Source organism: Mus pahari, chromosome 21 (genome assembly GCF_900095145.1).
Source record: "Mus pahari chromosome 21, PAHARI_EIJ_v1.1, whole genome shotgun sequence".
NCBI lineage: Eukaryota > Metazoa > Chordata > Mammalia > Rodentia > Muridae > Mus > Mus pahari.
In genome coordinates, this window is record NC_034610.1 from 31,538,380 (window position 1) to 31,556,386 (window position 18,007).

The 18,007-nt window shown below is 44.4% G+C and overlaps 1 protein-coding gene across 2 annotated transcripts in view; it reads right to left on the reverse strand.

The window, feature by feature from the left end:
* Cnksr3 (CNKSR family member 3) overlaps positions 1-18,007 on the reverse strand; it is a 93,412-nt gene that overhangs the window by 12,958 nt on the left and 62,447 nt on the right. For both annotated transcript variants that reach the window (XM_029532791.1, XM_021220887.2), the window contains exons 5-9: positions 11,866-11,907; positions 9,433-9,552; positions 7,458-7,517; positions 3,035-3,103; positions 2,470-2,616 (exon numbers count right to left, since the gene is read on the reverse strand). In XM_029532791.1, the coding sequence (XP_029388651.1) occupies positions 2,470-2,616; positions 3,035-3,103; positions 7,458-7,517; positions 9,433-9,552; positions 11,866-11,907 (438 nt within the window). The remainder of the gene's footprint in view (positions 1-2,469; positions 2,617-3,034; positions 3,104-7,457; positions 7,518-9,432; positions 9,553-11,865; positions 11,908-18,007) is intronic.

Below are 18,007 nucleotides of genomic sequence, written 5' to 3' on the forward strand. Positions count from 1 at the left end.
TCTCTCTCACGGCTCTCTACTGTCTGGTCTCAGAATGATATATATATATATACTTGAAAAATGCTGAGTTGCATAAAACAGATGCAGACACTCACAGCCAAGCATCGGATGGAGGTCAGGGACCCCTATGAAAGAGTTAGGGGAAGGTTTGAAGGAACTGAAGGGGATGGCAACCCCACAGGAAGAACAACAATATCAACTAGACCCCTGGAAACTCCTTAGAGACTAAGCTACCAACTAAATAGCATCCATGGGCTGGTCCGTGGTCCCTGGTCCACACACAGCAGAGGACTGCCTTGTCTGGCCTCAGTGGGAGAGGATGTGCCTCATTCCGTAGAGACTTGATGCCCCAGGAAAGGGGGATGCAGGGGAGGGGAGGTGAGAGGGGTGTGGGTAAGCTGGGTGGGTGAGCATTCTCTCAGAGGCAAAGGGGAGGGGCAATGGGGTGAAGAATTCTTGGTGGGGGGACCAGGGAGGGGGTTGACATTTGGAATGTAAATAAGTAAAACAAACAAAAAAATTAAAATACAGAAAAAATAAAACTGCTGAGAGATGAGATTAAAATATTTTCACCACATAGGTGTGCGGCCCGTGCATGTGTTAACAACAATACATGCAGATCTTAAAAATGCTGCATTTGTATGTAGTTTACGTGTCAACTCATTCTTTTCACGTTTGATTTTATGCATATGACTGTTTTTCTGAATGTGTGTCAGCACACTATATGTGTGCAGTGACTGTGGAGGCCAGAAAAAAGTGTCAGATCTCCTGAACTGGAATTACAGAAGGCGTGAGCTTCTGTGTGGGAGCTGGGGATGGAGCCTGAGTCCTCTGGAAGAGCAGTCAGTACTCTTAATTGCTGGGCTGACTCTCTTTCATTTTAAAACCTAAGTGACTTAGTCACGTGTCCCACATGCTCCAGTCTCTCTTTGGTGCTGCTGACTTCCACTCTAGTATCTACACCTGTGGATACAGCTGCCTCTACACCTGCAGATACTGCTGCCTCTATACCTGCGGATACTGCTGCCTCTACACCTGTGGATACAGCTGCCTCTACACCTGCGGATACTGCTGCCTCTATACCTGCAGATACTGCTGCCTCTATACCTGCGGATACTGCTGCCTCTATACCTGCAGATACAGATGCCTCGACACCTGTGGATGCTGCTGTCTCTACACCTGTGGATACAGCTGCAGCACTGTGTGTTACAAAGCGCTCATACACACAGCTTGAATGTCCTGCACCTTTCACCTGAAGATGCAAAATAAAAATCACAGGCAGCTCTATAAATGAACTGTGGTCTAAGATTTAAGGAACTTTTAGAGACAAGAGCTCACTTTGTAGCCCTGGCTAGCCTGGAACTCACTTTGTAGACCAAGCTAGCCATGAATTCACAGGGACACACCTGCTAAGATGTTAAGGGCACACCACATTTGGCTTACGGACCTTTTCCAAAAACAAAAACCAAAGGTTTAAAGTGTTATTAAGGAGAAAAAAAAAGTGGCTAATGGGTTTGCTGAGGGTTGGGAGGTGCCTCTGGGCCCCGTAGACTCAGCTAAGAAAGTAAAGGCAGGTGATGCTTCCAGAGGCTAACTAATGAAACTCACACAAGACAGTTGGTTTGCCTTGTATACACCATCATGGGCTGGCGATTTTGAGTTGTGCCTAAGCAACAGTGTGCAGCTGCTGCCCACCCCCTGACCCTTGGCCAAGTGCTGCTAAGCACGCTAGGCACCCTGGGTGCACTGCCATCAGGTTCAAGCTGTGTGTGCTGGACTCAGTGCCAACTGCTATCACCCCATAACAGGAGAAGGGGGGCTTCTAAGAGTCAGAAAGTAAACAAAACACACGAAGGTGGGGATACTCTTGAAAGTTACAAGGACTTCCCCCAACATTGCACAGGTAGTAACGGTTGCTGGGGAGAAGAGACACTGACAGGACAGATGAAACTGCCTGCCAGTCTTGACGGGGATGCTAAGGACACAGCTTTGGTGAGTTGTCACTCGTGCTGAGGTGGGCTTTTCAGTGACGGAGCAGCCTCTGAGTCACCATGCTCCCATAAGTAGCCCCAATAAACTGACTGTCAGCTAGACTTGGATGGTTGGCCACGGGTGCCCTACCTGGGACAAACACTCCCCAGGAAAAGCCACAGAACTTTGCTTTACCTAAGTGACAAGACTTAAGGCAAGCCTTCCGCCTGTGCCATCTGCGGTGGCAGCACCTGGAACGTGGCTGGTGAGATGGAGGAAATGAACTGACCTTTTGATTATTTAAAGAGCCACATATGCCAAGTGGCTACCACACAGTTCAGCAAAGACCTGGAGTTTACGTTTTCGTGCAAGCAGGACTGGACAGTAATGATTGGCGAACCAGCTCCTAAAAACCAATCACCTTCAAATTTGAATCCCTCTTTTAAAGACCTTGGCCACAGTCTACTCTCGAGGAAGATCTCCGATGGCCACAGTTACCTGCACGAGCGGTGGCTTCCACCGCAGGTTCTTCAGTGGGGCCGGAGTGAAGCTGAAGGAGCCCGTGGGCCTCTTCTTCAGCAGTAGCACCACGCCCGTGGGGTTCTCTCTCAACTTTCTCACCAGATTTTTCAACTGCCACCCGACCTTGGGAAAAGGAGGAGGGAGGCGTGGTCGTGAGCCATGAAAATCTAACTAGTGAACTTATGTCGAGGAAATTCAAGTTATGAGCGAAGGGGTAAATGCAAATGTGTTCAGCTTAGCACTGACTGCTTCAGACAATGGAGATACAGGGTACACATTGTAATTTCTTAATATAGAGGTTGTAGAGATGGACAGCCATTAAGAGCATTAGCTGCTCTTGCAGGGGACTGATTCCCAACACCCATGTTGAGTGATTCACAATTGCCTATCATGATAGCTCTAGGATATGATACCCTATGCTAGCACATATGTGCACATATGTGTACACACACATACACACAAATTTTTAAATGTAAAGGTAATTAAAATTTCTGAAGGGAAATCATTCAACTTTCAATCATGTCCCAATAAATGAACTCACCACTGTCTGCCGATTGACTTGAATGACCTCATCGCCAGCATGAATCTTCTGAGATCTGTCTGCAGGAGACTGCATAGAAACAAAGAGACCTGGCTTAGGTGTTTAGCCCTCTCTTTCAGCCTTTAGCGCTTTCTTCTGTATAAGAACCAGCAACAGAAATAAAGCTTCCTCAAGATAAAATAAAAACTATGTTTTAAAGTAGTCCATGGGCCTTAGGGTATGAATCTTGTGTAATCTATTATGATGTTGGCTACAGTGGATAGCCTCTCCATTAACTCCCAGCTTTGTCTAAAATATGACATGTATGGGCATACTGTTGAAGTAGTTAGCTGATAAAGGGCATGAGTTCACCTATAAATAATAAACAGCTGGGAAACCTTACACATCTCCCCGTCAGCATTTACCTTGCAAAAGTAGGTAAACAGTTAAACTTGTAAGGATCACTGTAATTCTTACAAACACAAATCTTTCCTATCTTGTTTTACATATCACTATGATGCTATTAAAATAAGAAGTTAACAGACCAACACACACACACACACACACACACACCTACAGGAATACACACACATACATCCACAATCACACTGGTAAATATACACATGAACATACACATCATATATATACACACAATATGCATCATATGTGGGGCTGGAGAGACGTTTCTGTAGTTAGGAGCACTGGGTGCTCTTCCAGAGGACCTAGGTTCAAGCCCCACATGGTATCCCACAACTGTCTGTAAGTCCAGTTCCAAAGAAACTGGCACCTTCACACAGATATACATGCAGGCGAGATACAATGCACATTTTTAAAAGTATGCTTAGTACTTTCCGAAAGCTATTGCTTAAAACAACAAAAAGTTCATAAAAGAATGTAAGCCAAACATGGTGCCAAGAACACTCTTGTTCACTAAGTGAAAGAAAACTTTCTGTTTAATACATTTCACACAGTGAAGCAGAAAAGATAAACCTCTGGTTTCTAATTAAACATTATCTAGGTCACTATAATTAATTTTGTAACGTATATGAGTGGGTGAAACCTCAGTTTACAGTTATCTGGGGGCAAAATAGCACCTTTGAACATGAGGGAGGGCAGGCAACCAGACTCAAAACACACTTGCTGGATTTTTCTCACTCGGCTGCTGCGACAGGCAAAACAAGAAATTAGCAGGCGGCGTTAAACTGCAGAAACGCTGTCTTTGACTCGTCAGCTGAAAGCTCAAAAAACTATGTTGGGTATTTTTTAAAAATCATCTTGTATGTTGCCATAAGAACAGGCAAAGCCTCCCCCAAGAATAGCATCCAGCTCAACCCAGGGAGGACGACACAGAGCCTCTTCAGTTGCTTTTAAAACAATGAGTGTTCCTTTCTGCACCTGTGTGTGGACTCCTGAAGTTAGGTCTGACCCTGCGGACACCCTCATCAGCACCATCATCTTAACCTTGATGAGCTGAGCATTCATTTGGGGCAATCATCACTTTATAAGAGATGGCCTAGGAGTCCTTGTTTATAGACACGCAATCTTAAGACACATAAACTAGTGTCCTCACCTGACCTCCCTTCTGAAGGATGCTCTTGCCTGCATTTCTCAAATGTCCCATCAAGTGAGCATTTGGCAGAACACTGATAAAGACAGAGCCCGATAACAAATTTTCCCCAAGTCAGGAGCTCTCACCTATCTTCACCATGAGTCGGACTTTAGAACGGCGATGCCTGTTGCGCTATGCCCTCAGAAAGGTGGAGTGGCCTGAGGAACAACGGCCCCATTCTTCTGAAGTATAACCAGTTCCCACCTCTTCTAAGGGAGGAGGCTGGGGAACAGAGGGGGCTGTTCGGGCTCTTGAATAAGGTCACTACATTCAAAAAAAGAAGTCAGACAAAGAGCAGAATGATCTGCCTGACCCCGACTGTCCGGGTCACTCTAAGAACATGCAGGGCTCTGCTAAGAAGGGCCTGTTGGCTTTCTGTCAATGTGGCATGCAGGATGGGAGCAAGCAGAAGTCGAGAAGCAGTGTGTGATCTCCGGCCACCACTGCTCACCTTCATCCACTCTAAGGGAAATCAGAATTGCCTCCATTGACACTTGAAGAGCTGGCCTGGAGCTACCCACGGATCACTGTCGAGCACCCTGAGCACACCCTTGAGAAATAAGATCGTAACTATTTCTCAGCTACATGACTCTGCCCGGGGTCTAGTACGTTCCAGGCCCTCAGTAACTGCATGTTGAAAACTAAAGTAATAGATAATGTTTAAATGGGCTGCCAAATTGAATTAAATGAGCTTTTTTTTTTTTTTTTCTTCACTTTTCTTAAGCTTTAACTTGATTATAGCCACTTCTGTTCTAAGGTGGTTTCTATTCAGTTCTGGATAAGAACACCAGAGCAGCCTATATACAGAGAAACCATAGGTCTGCCACCCAGGTTTATGGTTCTGGTAGTAATTTGCAGAGGAAATAAATATATCTAACTCACCAGCACCATCATCTTAACCTTGATGAACCTAGGATTCATTTTGGGGCAAGCATCATTTTATAAGAGATGGCCTAGGAGTCCTTGTTTATAGACACGCTATCTTATTCAAAGGCAGCACTGTTTAGTCTCCTATTCAACTCTTATCTTTAAACAAAAAAGGACAGAAGAGGAGAGCAACCTGGGCCTTCTGGCAGCAGCACACCAGCACACTACACATTTATCAAAGAGTCACATGGCTTCTAGAAGCCCTGGGAGAGTCTGGAACTGCCAAGGTCTGGCCAAGCCGGACAACATAACCACCAAATTACACGATTTTACAGCTTCATCCTCTAAAGACTGAAATGCTCACCATCCCTCTGAACCCCTCCAAACCTAAAACAATGTATGCAGTAGGACCTGACTCTGCTCTTGTCAGGATTTGGGGGACTACACTAATAAGAAGTGGGGATGAATTATAAAAAGGATTATGTTTGTTCCTTGGAAAGTATGCCCAGATGAAAATCCTATACCATTATTCCCTACGGGGTGAAATAATATAAAGATTCCTAGTGAGGGCTAGAGAGATGGTTCAGAGGTTACGAGCATTTACTGGCCTCGAAGTGGACTTGGGTTCGGTTCCCAGCACCCATATCAAGTGGCTCATAACTACCCACAACCCAGTTCCAAGGGATTTGACTCCCTCTGGCATCTGTTGGCCCCTGGACTCTTGCGGTGCATATAAACTTGTATAGGCATACACAAAATACATTCCAAAATAATTTAATTAATTAACTAATTAATTTAAAAATTCTTTTACTTCCAAAGGAATACTTACAGGCACACACACACACACACACACACACACCCGTCCCCCACTCATTTGTCCATCAGAGCTATGAGACGGACTTAGGATTTAATCAAGCAAATGTCATTTTCTTACCAAAAAACTCTATAGAGCTTGTAACAAGCATTCACCAAAGCACGTGACACACTTGATCAAAAGGACTGACGGGAAACTTAATATTAGACACGCACTTTCACCACTCTGAGCAGATGGGGGGGGGGGAGACTGACAAATTTCCCCTCCCTTGATCAGACACACGCTTCTTTTCTGCAAGCACAGGAAAGTTGTCCAGATGCTCATGCTTCATGCCAATTCATGCAAAAGCTACCCATAGTTGAGGTTGCAAGAAAATTCATCACCTAGCTCTGCTTTTTTCAAACTCACAGTGTTTGAGAGGATAATGAAGAAGCCCCGGGTTGGGGGAGATTGTTCAGTGGGCAAAGTGCTTGCTATGCACACCCGAGACCTAACTTCAGATCTCCAGCACCCAGGTTAAAAAGCTAGGCACAGTGGCATGCTCCTATAACCCTAGAGCTATGGAGGCAGAAAGAGGAGAAATCCTGGGCCTTGCTGGCCAGCCAATCAGTGTTCAAGGAAACATCTGCTCTTAAGGGATAGGGTGGCGAGCACCTGAGGAAAGAGTCAGTGTGGGCGCCTCTCCTCCACATGAATGCACACCCAAACACATGAGAGTGCACACACAAACATGTACAGAAACATACATGACACTCACTGCACGCAGTACATATTCCCACTAACCCCAGTTCTTCTGTGAGTGACTCACAACAACAGAGAGACCATTATTTTTATACTTTTGGGTTCACACGTCTATGGTGCAAGAGGAATAATTAGCACAAGAGTGAGGGCAAAATAAATAAACAAATAAATAAATAATAAGGAAAGAAAACAAAGACACAAAAACTTGACATGGCACTAGAACCAGAGCAATAAAGGGCAAATTAAATAATAAACCGACAACAGCCTGTTAAGAAGCGGCAGCCAATCGGCTGAAGGGATAAACACAACCGGCCACTGTCAGTTCTCACACATCGTGGACACACTTAACCCCAAAGCTCAGTCAAACGTGTCTAAGTGCACAGGGCCTGTATGCTTCACGGATGCACACTTACATTTTCTGTGGTTCCAGTAATCACATGCAGTCCGTCGTAGGTTGACTTGATGTACATGCCCTAGGGAGAAGCACCAACATAGAAACTCTTTACTCCAGCTTTCCTGGCGAGCTGCCACAAGACATGAACTTTGAAAACACTCAACATTGTGCGACTGTGTAGGCTTCCGTAGCACCAGAAGACTCAATCCAAAGAGGGAAGGGAAGGGGGGGGGGGAGAAAAAGAGAGAGGGAAAGAGGGAGAGAGGAAGAGAGAATGTGTGTGTGTATCTAGAGAGGGGAGGGAGAGAGGGGGAGAGAGAGAGACAGAGACAGAGACAGAGACAGAGACAGAGACAGAGACAAAACAACTGAATAGCAGTAGATGAGATCAGACAGGTAGATAGGTAGATAGGTGACTCTTTGATGTTATAACAAATGTGTGTGTACTGGGCACACAGGACTCTGCCACAGTTCTAGGATGGAGGAATTTTCTCAGACCTGCTCAGGGAGCCAAGCATTACTACAAACAAGGGCTATTCTTCTCTGCCGGTCGCTTTTTCCCAGAGAAACAATGCAGTTGGTTCCATCTGGAATCAGAGGTACTCTTGGGACGACTTACAGAGCCTATTGTAATGCAGAAGGGGCTTGCAGATGAAGTGTGTGAAACAGGACAACTGGGAGATCGAATCAGTAACTGGCATTGCTCCGTGCTAGGGAAAGCCCGAGAGTGGAAGAATATGCTTTTCCTAAGAGACACCTTTAGGCAAACTTGGACAGTACCGTGTTACAAGACAAACATCTCTATGGTCCGACAGCCCAAATATAAATGGTCCTATCACACTATTACGAGATGAGGGGAGACAGAGACGGGGATGGAGGGGAGCACACAGGGAAAAGGGTAGTTTTACTCAACATCTACACTGAACCTGCTCTGCAACCTACACCCCTCGATGTCCCCACCATCTTCCCAAGGCCTTAGATCTGTACTTAAAAGTGCTTCTGCCCACAGAACTGCACATCCCACCCCCAGTCACTGCCTGGGTAAGAAAGGACAATTCCGTCTCCTCCCCCTCAGGCACTGGATCTGATTCGATCCTTGGCTGCAAACTGGCATCCAGGTATTCCTCCTGGTTTAGACTTAAACTATTCTTATCCATCCTTTACTCTGAAAGCCAAGTTACACAGTGTACTAACCACTGAGAATTTAGACTTGTTAACAGGGACCTTTTTTCTTCTTTCCTGTTTAAGAGACTGCCTTAAAATTCCCTGCAACAATGTATACATCGGTCACTCTGTTTCCAGCTTTATGCCCATCACTAGCAGCAGCAGCAACAACAACAGCAGCTACAGCCACCCCTCATACAAGCAAGCTCTATGCTCTCAGCACTAGCCACCTGGCATCAACGTCCAGAGTCATTCACTCAGCAGGCTTATCTATGAGAAAGCCTACCGTAAGCTCTCTGACTCCAAGGCTCTAAGCTGGTCCCTGAGCCTCATGGCTTTCTGTAGCTCTGCAAATGAACCACCTGGGATTCCTGCTGCCTGTGAGAAGGTGCCGGCAGGCATCCGGAGAGCTGGCTATTCCATACCCCACATGAGGACGGAGGAAAAATTTTGAAATTTTCCTAGGAGTCATTTCCTTCCATCGGCCTCTCCTCACACCCATCTTAAGTGCTGACGGAGACTTCCAGAATAGATGTTTTGTTCCCACAGACTATCTCTCCTTTGTGGAAACATTTTATATTTCCTTCCATTGCTAAGGTCTAAAAATAAATCTGTTAAGACAGGAGGGTACAATTTTAAAATTATATTTATTTTTATACTTGAAAGATAACCATCTTGACAAAGCTTAAGGTGGCAAATCCCTAACCATATATATGACATACCATCAAACCATATCTTATCACACCACCATTCAGAGGTACATAAGGAAGACACAGTTAATGCTTTAGTAAATGCCGGGATACTGTACTGGAAACCAAGAGAATGCTTACCAGACCTTCCCCGGGTCTAACATTTGGTAAGTGGACTTCCTCCAGGCAGGCACACTGGCTCATAACAGGGTCTGTAGTAGAGCGCATTGTTTTGTCACAGATGCCATTTAAAACCTTGACCTGGAATTGAGGAAGTTCAATCATTAACCAGGTTTATCAAAAGCTCATTTGTAGAGCAATGCACTTCACGTGTAATCTCTGGCTCTGGCCAGCACTCGCTGTGACAATCCTGCACAAGGAACGCCTGGCACTGGGCCTCTGTGTCCACGGTCTGCGGGAACGATGCTACAGTTTCAACTTTCTAAAAAGCACGGCTTTTTATGACCACTGTTAAGCACAAGCCAGGAAGGAACCCCACTGGCAGCAAAGAAGTCACCAGCCACCTAACAGCTTATTCATGTAGGGTTCCCCCATGCTTTCTTAGACACTAAATATTGACAAGGGGGACAAGTATTCTACTTACTCCAAATCAGTTTTTGTTGTCGTATTGTTTGCAATAAGCTTCAGGTTTTCAGGGCTTGGGAAGGAAGTCAAGCAACAAATTGTTTCCAGACTTCCTCTCTCCGTGCCCGCTTCTCCCGTCACTAATATCTATATGGTGTTGCATATTTCTATAGGTAATGAACCAATATCTAAATCCATAACTTTAAGTAGTATTCACTTCTGTGGTGCAAGTTCTAAATGTTTTGACAAACATCTAATGTTTTACATTCTTTATTAAAGCATTCAGTTATGTAATTCCATTGCCATCAGTGTCTCCCTCATGCTCAAGATAATAATCCATTTTATTCTTCCTTGCCCTGGACTTCTGGCCAGCATTTGTGTTTCCACTATCTTTATGGTTTTGCTTTCTCTAGACTATCAACCAGCTAGAATTATACAGCATGCAGCTTTTCCTTATTGGTTTATTTCAACTAGCAGGATACATCCAAGTTTTCTCTGTAACTTTTCACGATTCGATAGCTCATGTCTTTTTATTGTCGAGTAATATTCTATGTTACGGATATACCCTATGTGTTTATCCATTTACCTATAACAAGTCAGCTTGTCTGCCTCCACTTTGGGGCAATTAGGAATAAAGCTGCTATAAACATTATGTGATTCAGAGCAGATTTTTGTGGATATTAAGTTTAAAACTCCTTTGGGTAAGCGCCCAACAGAGCAATGGTAGCTCATACAGTTAGAATATGCTTAGTTTTGTTTAACTAACTGACAAATTGTCCTCTGAATTGCTACAATTCTTCATCCCTCCAAGAAACAAGTGGCCATATTCCATATCATTGCCAACACTTGCTGCTGTCAGTGCTGAATTGGAGCCACTCCACTGACCATGTAGAAGCATCTCCTGGCTTCAGTCTGTGACTCCCTAATCACAAAAGCACACATTTCCTGTGCTTACTTGCCCTCTCTGTGTCTCCTGGGGTGGGGGTGGGGGGGTGTTAAAATCTCCTCCTTCGACCTGTGGCTTGACCTCACTGTCTTCAAGGTGAGTCTCATAGAGGAGAGCTCGGGGTTTCGATGGAGCGCACTATTCCTTTTTTGCTGACAGACTCTTCCTTTGGTTTTCTATCTAAAAACTCCTCTGAACGCAAGATCACCTGGATTTCCCTCCACGAGCTCCATGACCCCGGGATGTCACGCTTACGGAGTGACTCTGAGGCTCTGTAGAGACAGGAGAGTGCCCACAGGGAGGGGGGCTGTCCTACAAAGACCACCAGAAGAGTGCCCGGATTCTTGCAATCAGAGCATCTACCCTTCCAAAAATCAAATGACCTCAGGCATCCGGAAATTCTGAAGCATGACTTTGCTTTCTGAGGGGGAGTATCCACAGCGTGCACCTTCTCACATTCCTCCAGTTTTGCTTAGCTTCCCTATTTATGGAAAATATATTTATAGCAGTTTCATGGCCAAATTCCTTAACCAAACAGGAGGAGGGTTTTTATCAAAAGGGCACAGGCCGCTTGTGTCAAAAGGGGGAAGTGATGATGAATCCTTCCAGAATGTTCTTTACATAGTCATAGGACATGCCCCTCCCCTACCTCAAAGTTCTTGCCAAGGTTTTTCTTTTTAATTGAAACAGTTCTGCAATGAAGTGCGTACATCATTCTCACCCTGATTTGCATACTCAGCAGCTGGTGCATAGTTGCACCCTGATGAATTTTCCAGAAGGAAAAAAAATACAAAAAATAAATATAAAAAAAATTAATAAAACAACAATAGTAAAATCAGACACGGCCAATAAGCACAGTAACTTTTATAAGCAGAAGTATCATTGAACAACCTTTACTCTTCCATCTAAATTAAGAGTCAAATCCCAAAAGTCAGTGTTTCAAAGTCCACCTTGACATACGTAGCCACAGTGCATGTAATGGATGTGATTCCTATTGCCTCTGGAAAGTGAGTTGTAGAGTAACTTTTAGAAAAAAGACTTACCACATTTAAAACTTTATCTTCCATTTCTGCTATGAGGCAATCCTAAAGAAAAAGAAGAAACAATAACTTATGAGGCTAACTACATAATAAAAAAAAAAGAAAGATAAGTGTAAGAATAAAAAGCTTTTTGAAAATTGGTTTAGCATAACTGGTCACAACAGGGAGGTGCCTAGCCTCTACTGATATATCTACAACACAAACCTACACACCTGAGGTTCAGGGGGAAAATCCAGAAAGAGGGGACAGAAAGATGTTAAGAGCCACTGAACCAGGATCCCTGCTGTTAAATAATGTTTTCTAGATGTGACAGGGAAACAGCCCCCAGGAATCGTAATAATATGGTTGTCTGAACAAGACGTACATTATGGCACACTAACTGACAAGACAACACAGACAGGACAAACGTCAGCCACCCCAACTCCCCGAGGAGAAGAGTTACAGGCAATCAGTGGCTGCTGAAGGAGAGCGAGAAGACCTGTTTCTTCCAGGGAAGGCCAGTCACGAAAGCATATACTCATGTGCCGGACTAGAGGGGTTCAGTGGGATGTGTGTGGGTGTGTATATGTGTGTATGTTTATATGTGTGTATATGTATGTAGATGGCTGTGTGTATATGTGTATAGATAGATGGATGTGTGTGTATATGTATAGATGAATGTGGATGTGTGTATATAATGGATATGTTTGTATGTGTGTGTATGTATAGATGGATGTGGATGTGTGTGTGTATATGCACATTAATTTGAGACAGAGTAGGGGAGACATGGGCAGGCTTGTATTGGGCAGATGGGGGGATAAAAATGTTGTAAATATAGTAGCAGAGTATAAAATGCTAAGAAATAAAAATAAAATCTTTTGAGAAAGAAGAAAAATTGGGTTCGATCTTTCTAGAAATCACAAGGTTCCTGACATCTCTTGCCACACCAAGACTGCTCAGCCTGAGCAGTCCTGGCAGGCGTGGAGACAGACATGGGTTCAGAGTGAAAGTGGAGCCGACATTTCTCTTCTCCTAAGACTCTGGTGTCTTCTAACTGATGGAGCTCACCCAAGGATCCGTCGGACTGATTCTCTAATGTGAACACCTACTTATAAACCAAAACCTATACACTGACCCTGGGAACATGCACCTCAATGCTGAAGTCCTTGCCTGGTGTGCACAAGGCAAGGCCCTGGGTCTAGTCACCACACAAAACCAGAGACTTGAAATCTACCTACTGGCCAGTCTGTAGAGTGAAAAATGGCAAATACAAAAATCCTTCCTATGGTTCCCAACATGACCCCAGGCTCAGCCAGCTATGGGCCAACAAGCCAGGAGTCCTTTAGCTCAAGGCCTGTCTATAAGAATAGCTTTCAAATAAGGCCTTGGGTAAACTCAGCTGCGAAAGTTTATTTTAAGCACTAGTGAGATTAAATCACATACTTCAGTCCTTAAAAGATGAAAAAGTTTAACAAAACATTCATTAAGACGCTGCCAAAAAAAGTGGTCTTGAGGTATGCTATTGATGACATTAAATAAAGGGATGGAATGTGAAGCATTGTTTTCTCAGCTAAAGAACAAAAGACTCTGAGTCCCGTGCCAGCAGGGTTAGTTGATTACAGGAGTCACCACTGTCCGCTCCAGAAGGCATCAAAACGAAACTGCCAACAGGAAACTTCCACAGGTAGCCTTCTAGAACCATCCACACTGGGGGCTCTCAACATGAACCGCAGGGTGCACAAAAGGAGATCTGAGAAGCCAGTTTCTTCTTTTTTTTTTTTTTCTCTTGGTTAATTTTTAAAATCAGATTTACTTGTTTTATTATACATGTGAGTGCACTACATGCACAGATGTCTGTGCGCCCCGGGTGTCCCTGGTGCCCTTAGAGAGAAGGGGACGCTACATCCCTTGGAACTAGAGCTGTGGATGCCTGTGAGCCAAGAAGATGCTAGGAATCAGACAGGTGCCCGTAACAGCTAAACCGCCTCCCTGCCCAGAGAACGGCTTTCCTTAGGGTTTATCCGCACCACTGAGTATAACACCGAACTGAGCCAATCTTGAGAATTCCAGGTGTATGAAAAAAATACAAATCAGTTCTGAATTTATCAGATGACGTTTTTTCATTTAGGTAGAAATGTCATGTTTAGGTCGTTTTCCCCAACTATAAACATCGAGGGCAGCTACCGATTTTTAATCCTATATGATTTCAGAATCACAGTTTCCTTGTCTCCTTAAAATTTTAGTTTTCCTTTTATCAGGTAAAAGTAGAAGGTACAATAACAGCTATTCTACTGATGCTCCCAAAATTGATGCTTGCTCTCAAGAAAGAGGAGTCTAGGGAGACGAAAAAAAAAAAAAAAATTAAGAAATTTAGAAATAAATCTTCACACAAGGGTGACATGATGGAAACCCAAGGTACATGAGCAACTCTGTAAATCGTGAGTAACTGCAGCTTGGTGATGTGTTCTTCTGCCTGTACTTTCATGCACAGGAAGTAAACCATCTATTTCCATAACAGGTCATCTGCTATTACCAGAGAGCTGGTACATAAGCAGCACTCTGAAAACCATCCTTTTACAAGGTCTTATGATGGCAAATATAGCTAAGAACCTATGTGTATGGTCTTTATAAATTACAGATGAACAATGCTGTCCAGGCTTTCCTGGAGACTGTCACCCAGTCAGAGGCCACTGAAGTTAAGGCTGAGGTATGACCTATTGATTCTGACAACTTGATTCTTTGGAATTCATCAGTCCAATTGGGCTTCCTGCCATGAAGACCCACAGGCCCAAGTGAGAACCCCAAACTGTCAGGCCAGAGTGTACGAGGACTCACTCACAACTTTCTACCAAGGGCAAGATGGCTTCCCACACCCATTCCTCCCCCACCCCGAAAGGAAACAGCTGCAGGCATGACCTCACATTATGTGGTGTGGTAATGACGGAAAGGAAGAAAACTTTCCTGAACAAGTCACCCCCTCATGAATCACACACTGAAGCAGAACTTCATGACAGCCCTGGGTCACCTGGATCAGCAGTCAGGGCTACCCAAAGCAACCAGCAGCTTGCCCCAGGTGGGTCTCCGCTGCCTTGTCCTCAGCCTGCCACCTCAGGAATAGTGCAGCCTTTACAGCCTGCCTACTCAACCCTGTGCCTCTCCTTCCTGCCAGTAAATAAGATGGCACAGTCAACATCCTAGAAACTGCTGGGAGCTCAATGTGACCACAGGGCTCACATGTGAGGACACACCTGACATGCAATTCCCAGTTAGTGATGGTGTCTCCCTTGGCTCCACCCCACTGCTCCCCCTCTCCCTCAAATACTGCCCCTTTCTATTTCCTCCCAGACAGGAACTTGGCCCTGTCAGTGCCTCTTCGTTCTTGTACCATTACATGTGAAGTCGTCATGCCATTACAGAGGTGAATCCAATGGGAAATGTAGGTCACAACCCCTTCCTGCCTTTGTTTCCTTCTTCTCATCTTAAACCCTCAAGACTGGACCTGAAGACTGACCCTTGCGCTCAGTGCTCGGTGTTGACAACAGCGGAAGCAGCCTTGGAAGTGCAGAAGAACACACCGAACCACTGCAGGGGGAGAAAAGCAGCAGTGGGCATCCCTCTTCACTCCTGCAGGAAGGGATGCAGGGCACATGCTAAGAAAAAGCAGAAAGGTAAGGCCGGCACGCAGATGTAAAGAGGAGGGGAAAAGCAGATGTGTCTCTCGTGGACAGGGGCCTGAGAGGAAGGCTCTGGTGAAACAGGCTCCTGTCACTGAAGAGGAAGATGACTCCCAGTCCTTCATGTCCCCAGAAAAGGACAGATCAAATACGAGAAAGGGTACAGTTTCTGAAACAGTTCATCTTGTAGCGGCCATCACATGGCACTTGAAATGACACTGAACTCATTCACCAAGCTGGTTGCTCTGGTTCATGAGTGTGTGTGTGTGTGTGTGTGTGTGTGTGCATATGCTTGCATACATGCCCATGCACACTGACCCTCAGCAAAGAAATAGTGACTTCAATTATTATAGAAAACAAATTCTAGGGCTGGAGAGATGGCTCAGTGGTTAAGAGCACTGACTGTTCTTCCAGAGGTCCTGAGTTCAATTCCCAGCAACGACATGGTGGCTCACAACCATCTGTAATGGGATTGGATGCCCCCTCTTCTGGTGTGTCTGAAGAGAGTGACAGTGTCACATACGTAAAATAAATAAATAACTCTTTAAATAAAAAAAAAGAAAAAAAACAAATTCTGATCAAGAGTCAATGATGTATCTTTTCCAAAGTACAGAAAGTGTCATTTCCCAAGTATATTTACATATATTCAGTCATCACCCTTAAAAATGTATATAAATACATATTCATATATATTCATATATATATACACTCATATATATTCATATATATATATATGTATATATATATATACACTGTCAAATATCAAACTCAAGGTTATAAAAATCTGTTCAAATTAGAATTAAGTTCAGAAAATGAGGCTAGCATATATATTTCTTTAATTTCCTTATTTTTCTTTAACTCATCTAGTCTGACTCTGGAAAAACAATTATTTCCCAAAATATCTAAAAACCAAGATATTCAGATTCCCAACTGAGTGCATTCTGAGTTCATGCTACACTTTTTATGCTATAACACATCATCTTCAAAGCAGTCTTTGAGGTGGATACTCCTCAAAGTTTTAAAACTCCTCGTATTTTGCTTGAGTATGGCTCAGTACACTTGCTACGCCTCGTGTGCACAAAGAAGCCCTACTTTCTAGTCTCAGCGCCACACACAAACATACAAAAGAGAAACCACGGCTGCTCACATTCTATCTAATTTTTACATGTATAAGTGTGGTTATCTGTATGACTTTGTAAATAAGGCCTCTTTCTCCCCCAGCCCTCCCTCCTTCCCTCCTTGCTGTCCTCCTTCCTTGCTGTCCTCCCTCCCAGCTTGCCCTCCTTCCTACCCTTTCTCTCTCTTTTGCTTAGCCAACGCCCCCTGCATTCTGTCTACTTCTTTCCCTGCCAAGATAAATATGATTTACTTCTTCCTTTACATAGAGGTTTATGGACATCTTATATTTGTGTGTTTGTATGTGTGTGTGTGTGCGCGCGCGCGCCTGTGTGTGTGTGTACACATACATATGTACACAGGTACATATGATCATTTGAAATTTTTAACTGCCATTTTTCTTCACATCGTAATAAAAGCCTCCTATGTAGCCCTGGCTGCCTTGACATGAACAATGTAGATGAAGCTGACCTTAATTCACAAAAATCTGCCTGCCTCTGCCTCCCACACACTGGGATTAAAGGCGACATCACCACGCCTGCCACTTCACAACTTGTTTTTATACTGCCTTTCTTCTTACTCAAAAGTGGGACAGGGGAGGAAAACTCTAGAAATTCTACCCAGCCATCTGATAAGGTAAAAGCTAGTGTTCTCATTTCACAGATAAGAAAGTGAAGGCTCGTGACTCTTAAATGACATCTCCAGGGCCCAGGGCTGACCTGTGGTGACAGCTGCCTATCTCGCCACTAAAATGCACTTTATAGATCACTCTCCATCATGCACCATGTGTCACAAAGTCCCAGTAAGGACACTCTGCAGAAGACACAGCCACACTGGGCCCGTGCCTCCCAGGTGAAAGGGGGCTGGATACATTTCCCGATCATCGGTGCATACTGATCAATAACTCTCTACTACAAAAAAAAATGCTCCAAACTGAGGTCCTGCAACAGGCCCACCCTGCCAGGGGAGCACAACACAGATCAGCTATTCCAACGCCATCTTCTCAGGAAGCTTCCTGCAGTCACAGATGCCGTCCATCTTCACCCTCCCTCCTCAGCTGGTTAACTGTGTGTGACCTCATACACTGGTGCTTTGCTTATTGACCTCCTTTCTTGTTTCTTACCCCACATGCTAAGTCCACTGAAGTACAGACATCTGTTTGTTCACTCTGGCACCCTGGTACCTAGAACAGTGGCAAGCACAGATGCCAAGTAAATGTTTATTGAAGGAACTGTCCGAATGCCTACAAAGCCAAGATTAACCTGCTCAGGCAAAGCTTCTCTCCTATAAAAACAAACAGCAATGCATCTGCCCCAGCCTCCCCACCTGCCCTGCATCTGCCTCCCCACCTGCTCTGCATCTGCCTCCTCACCTGC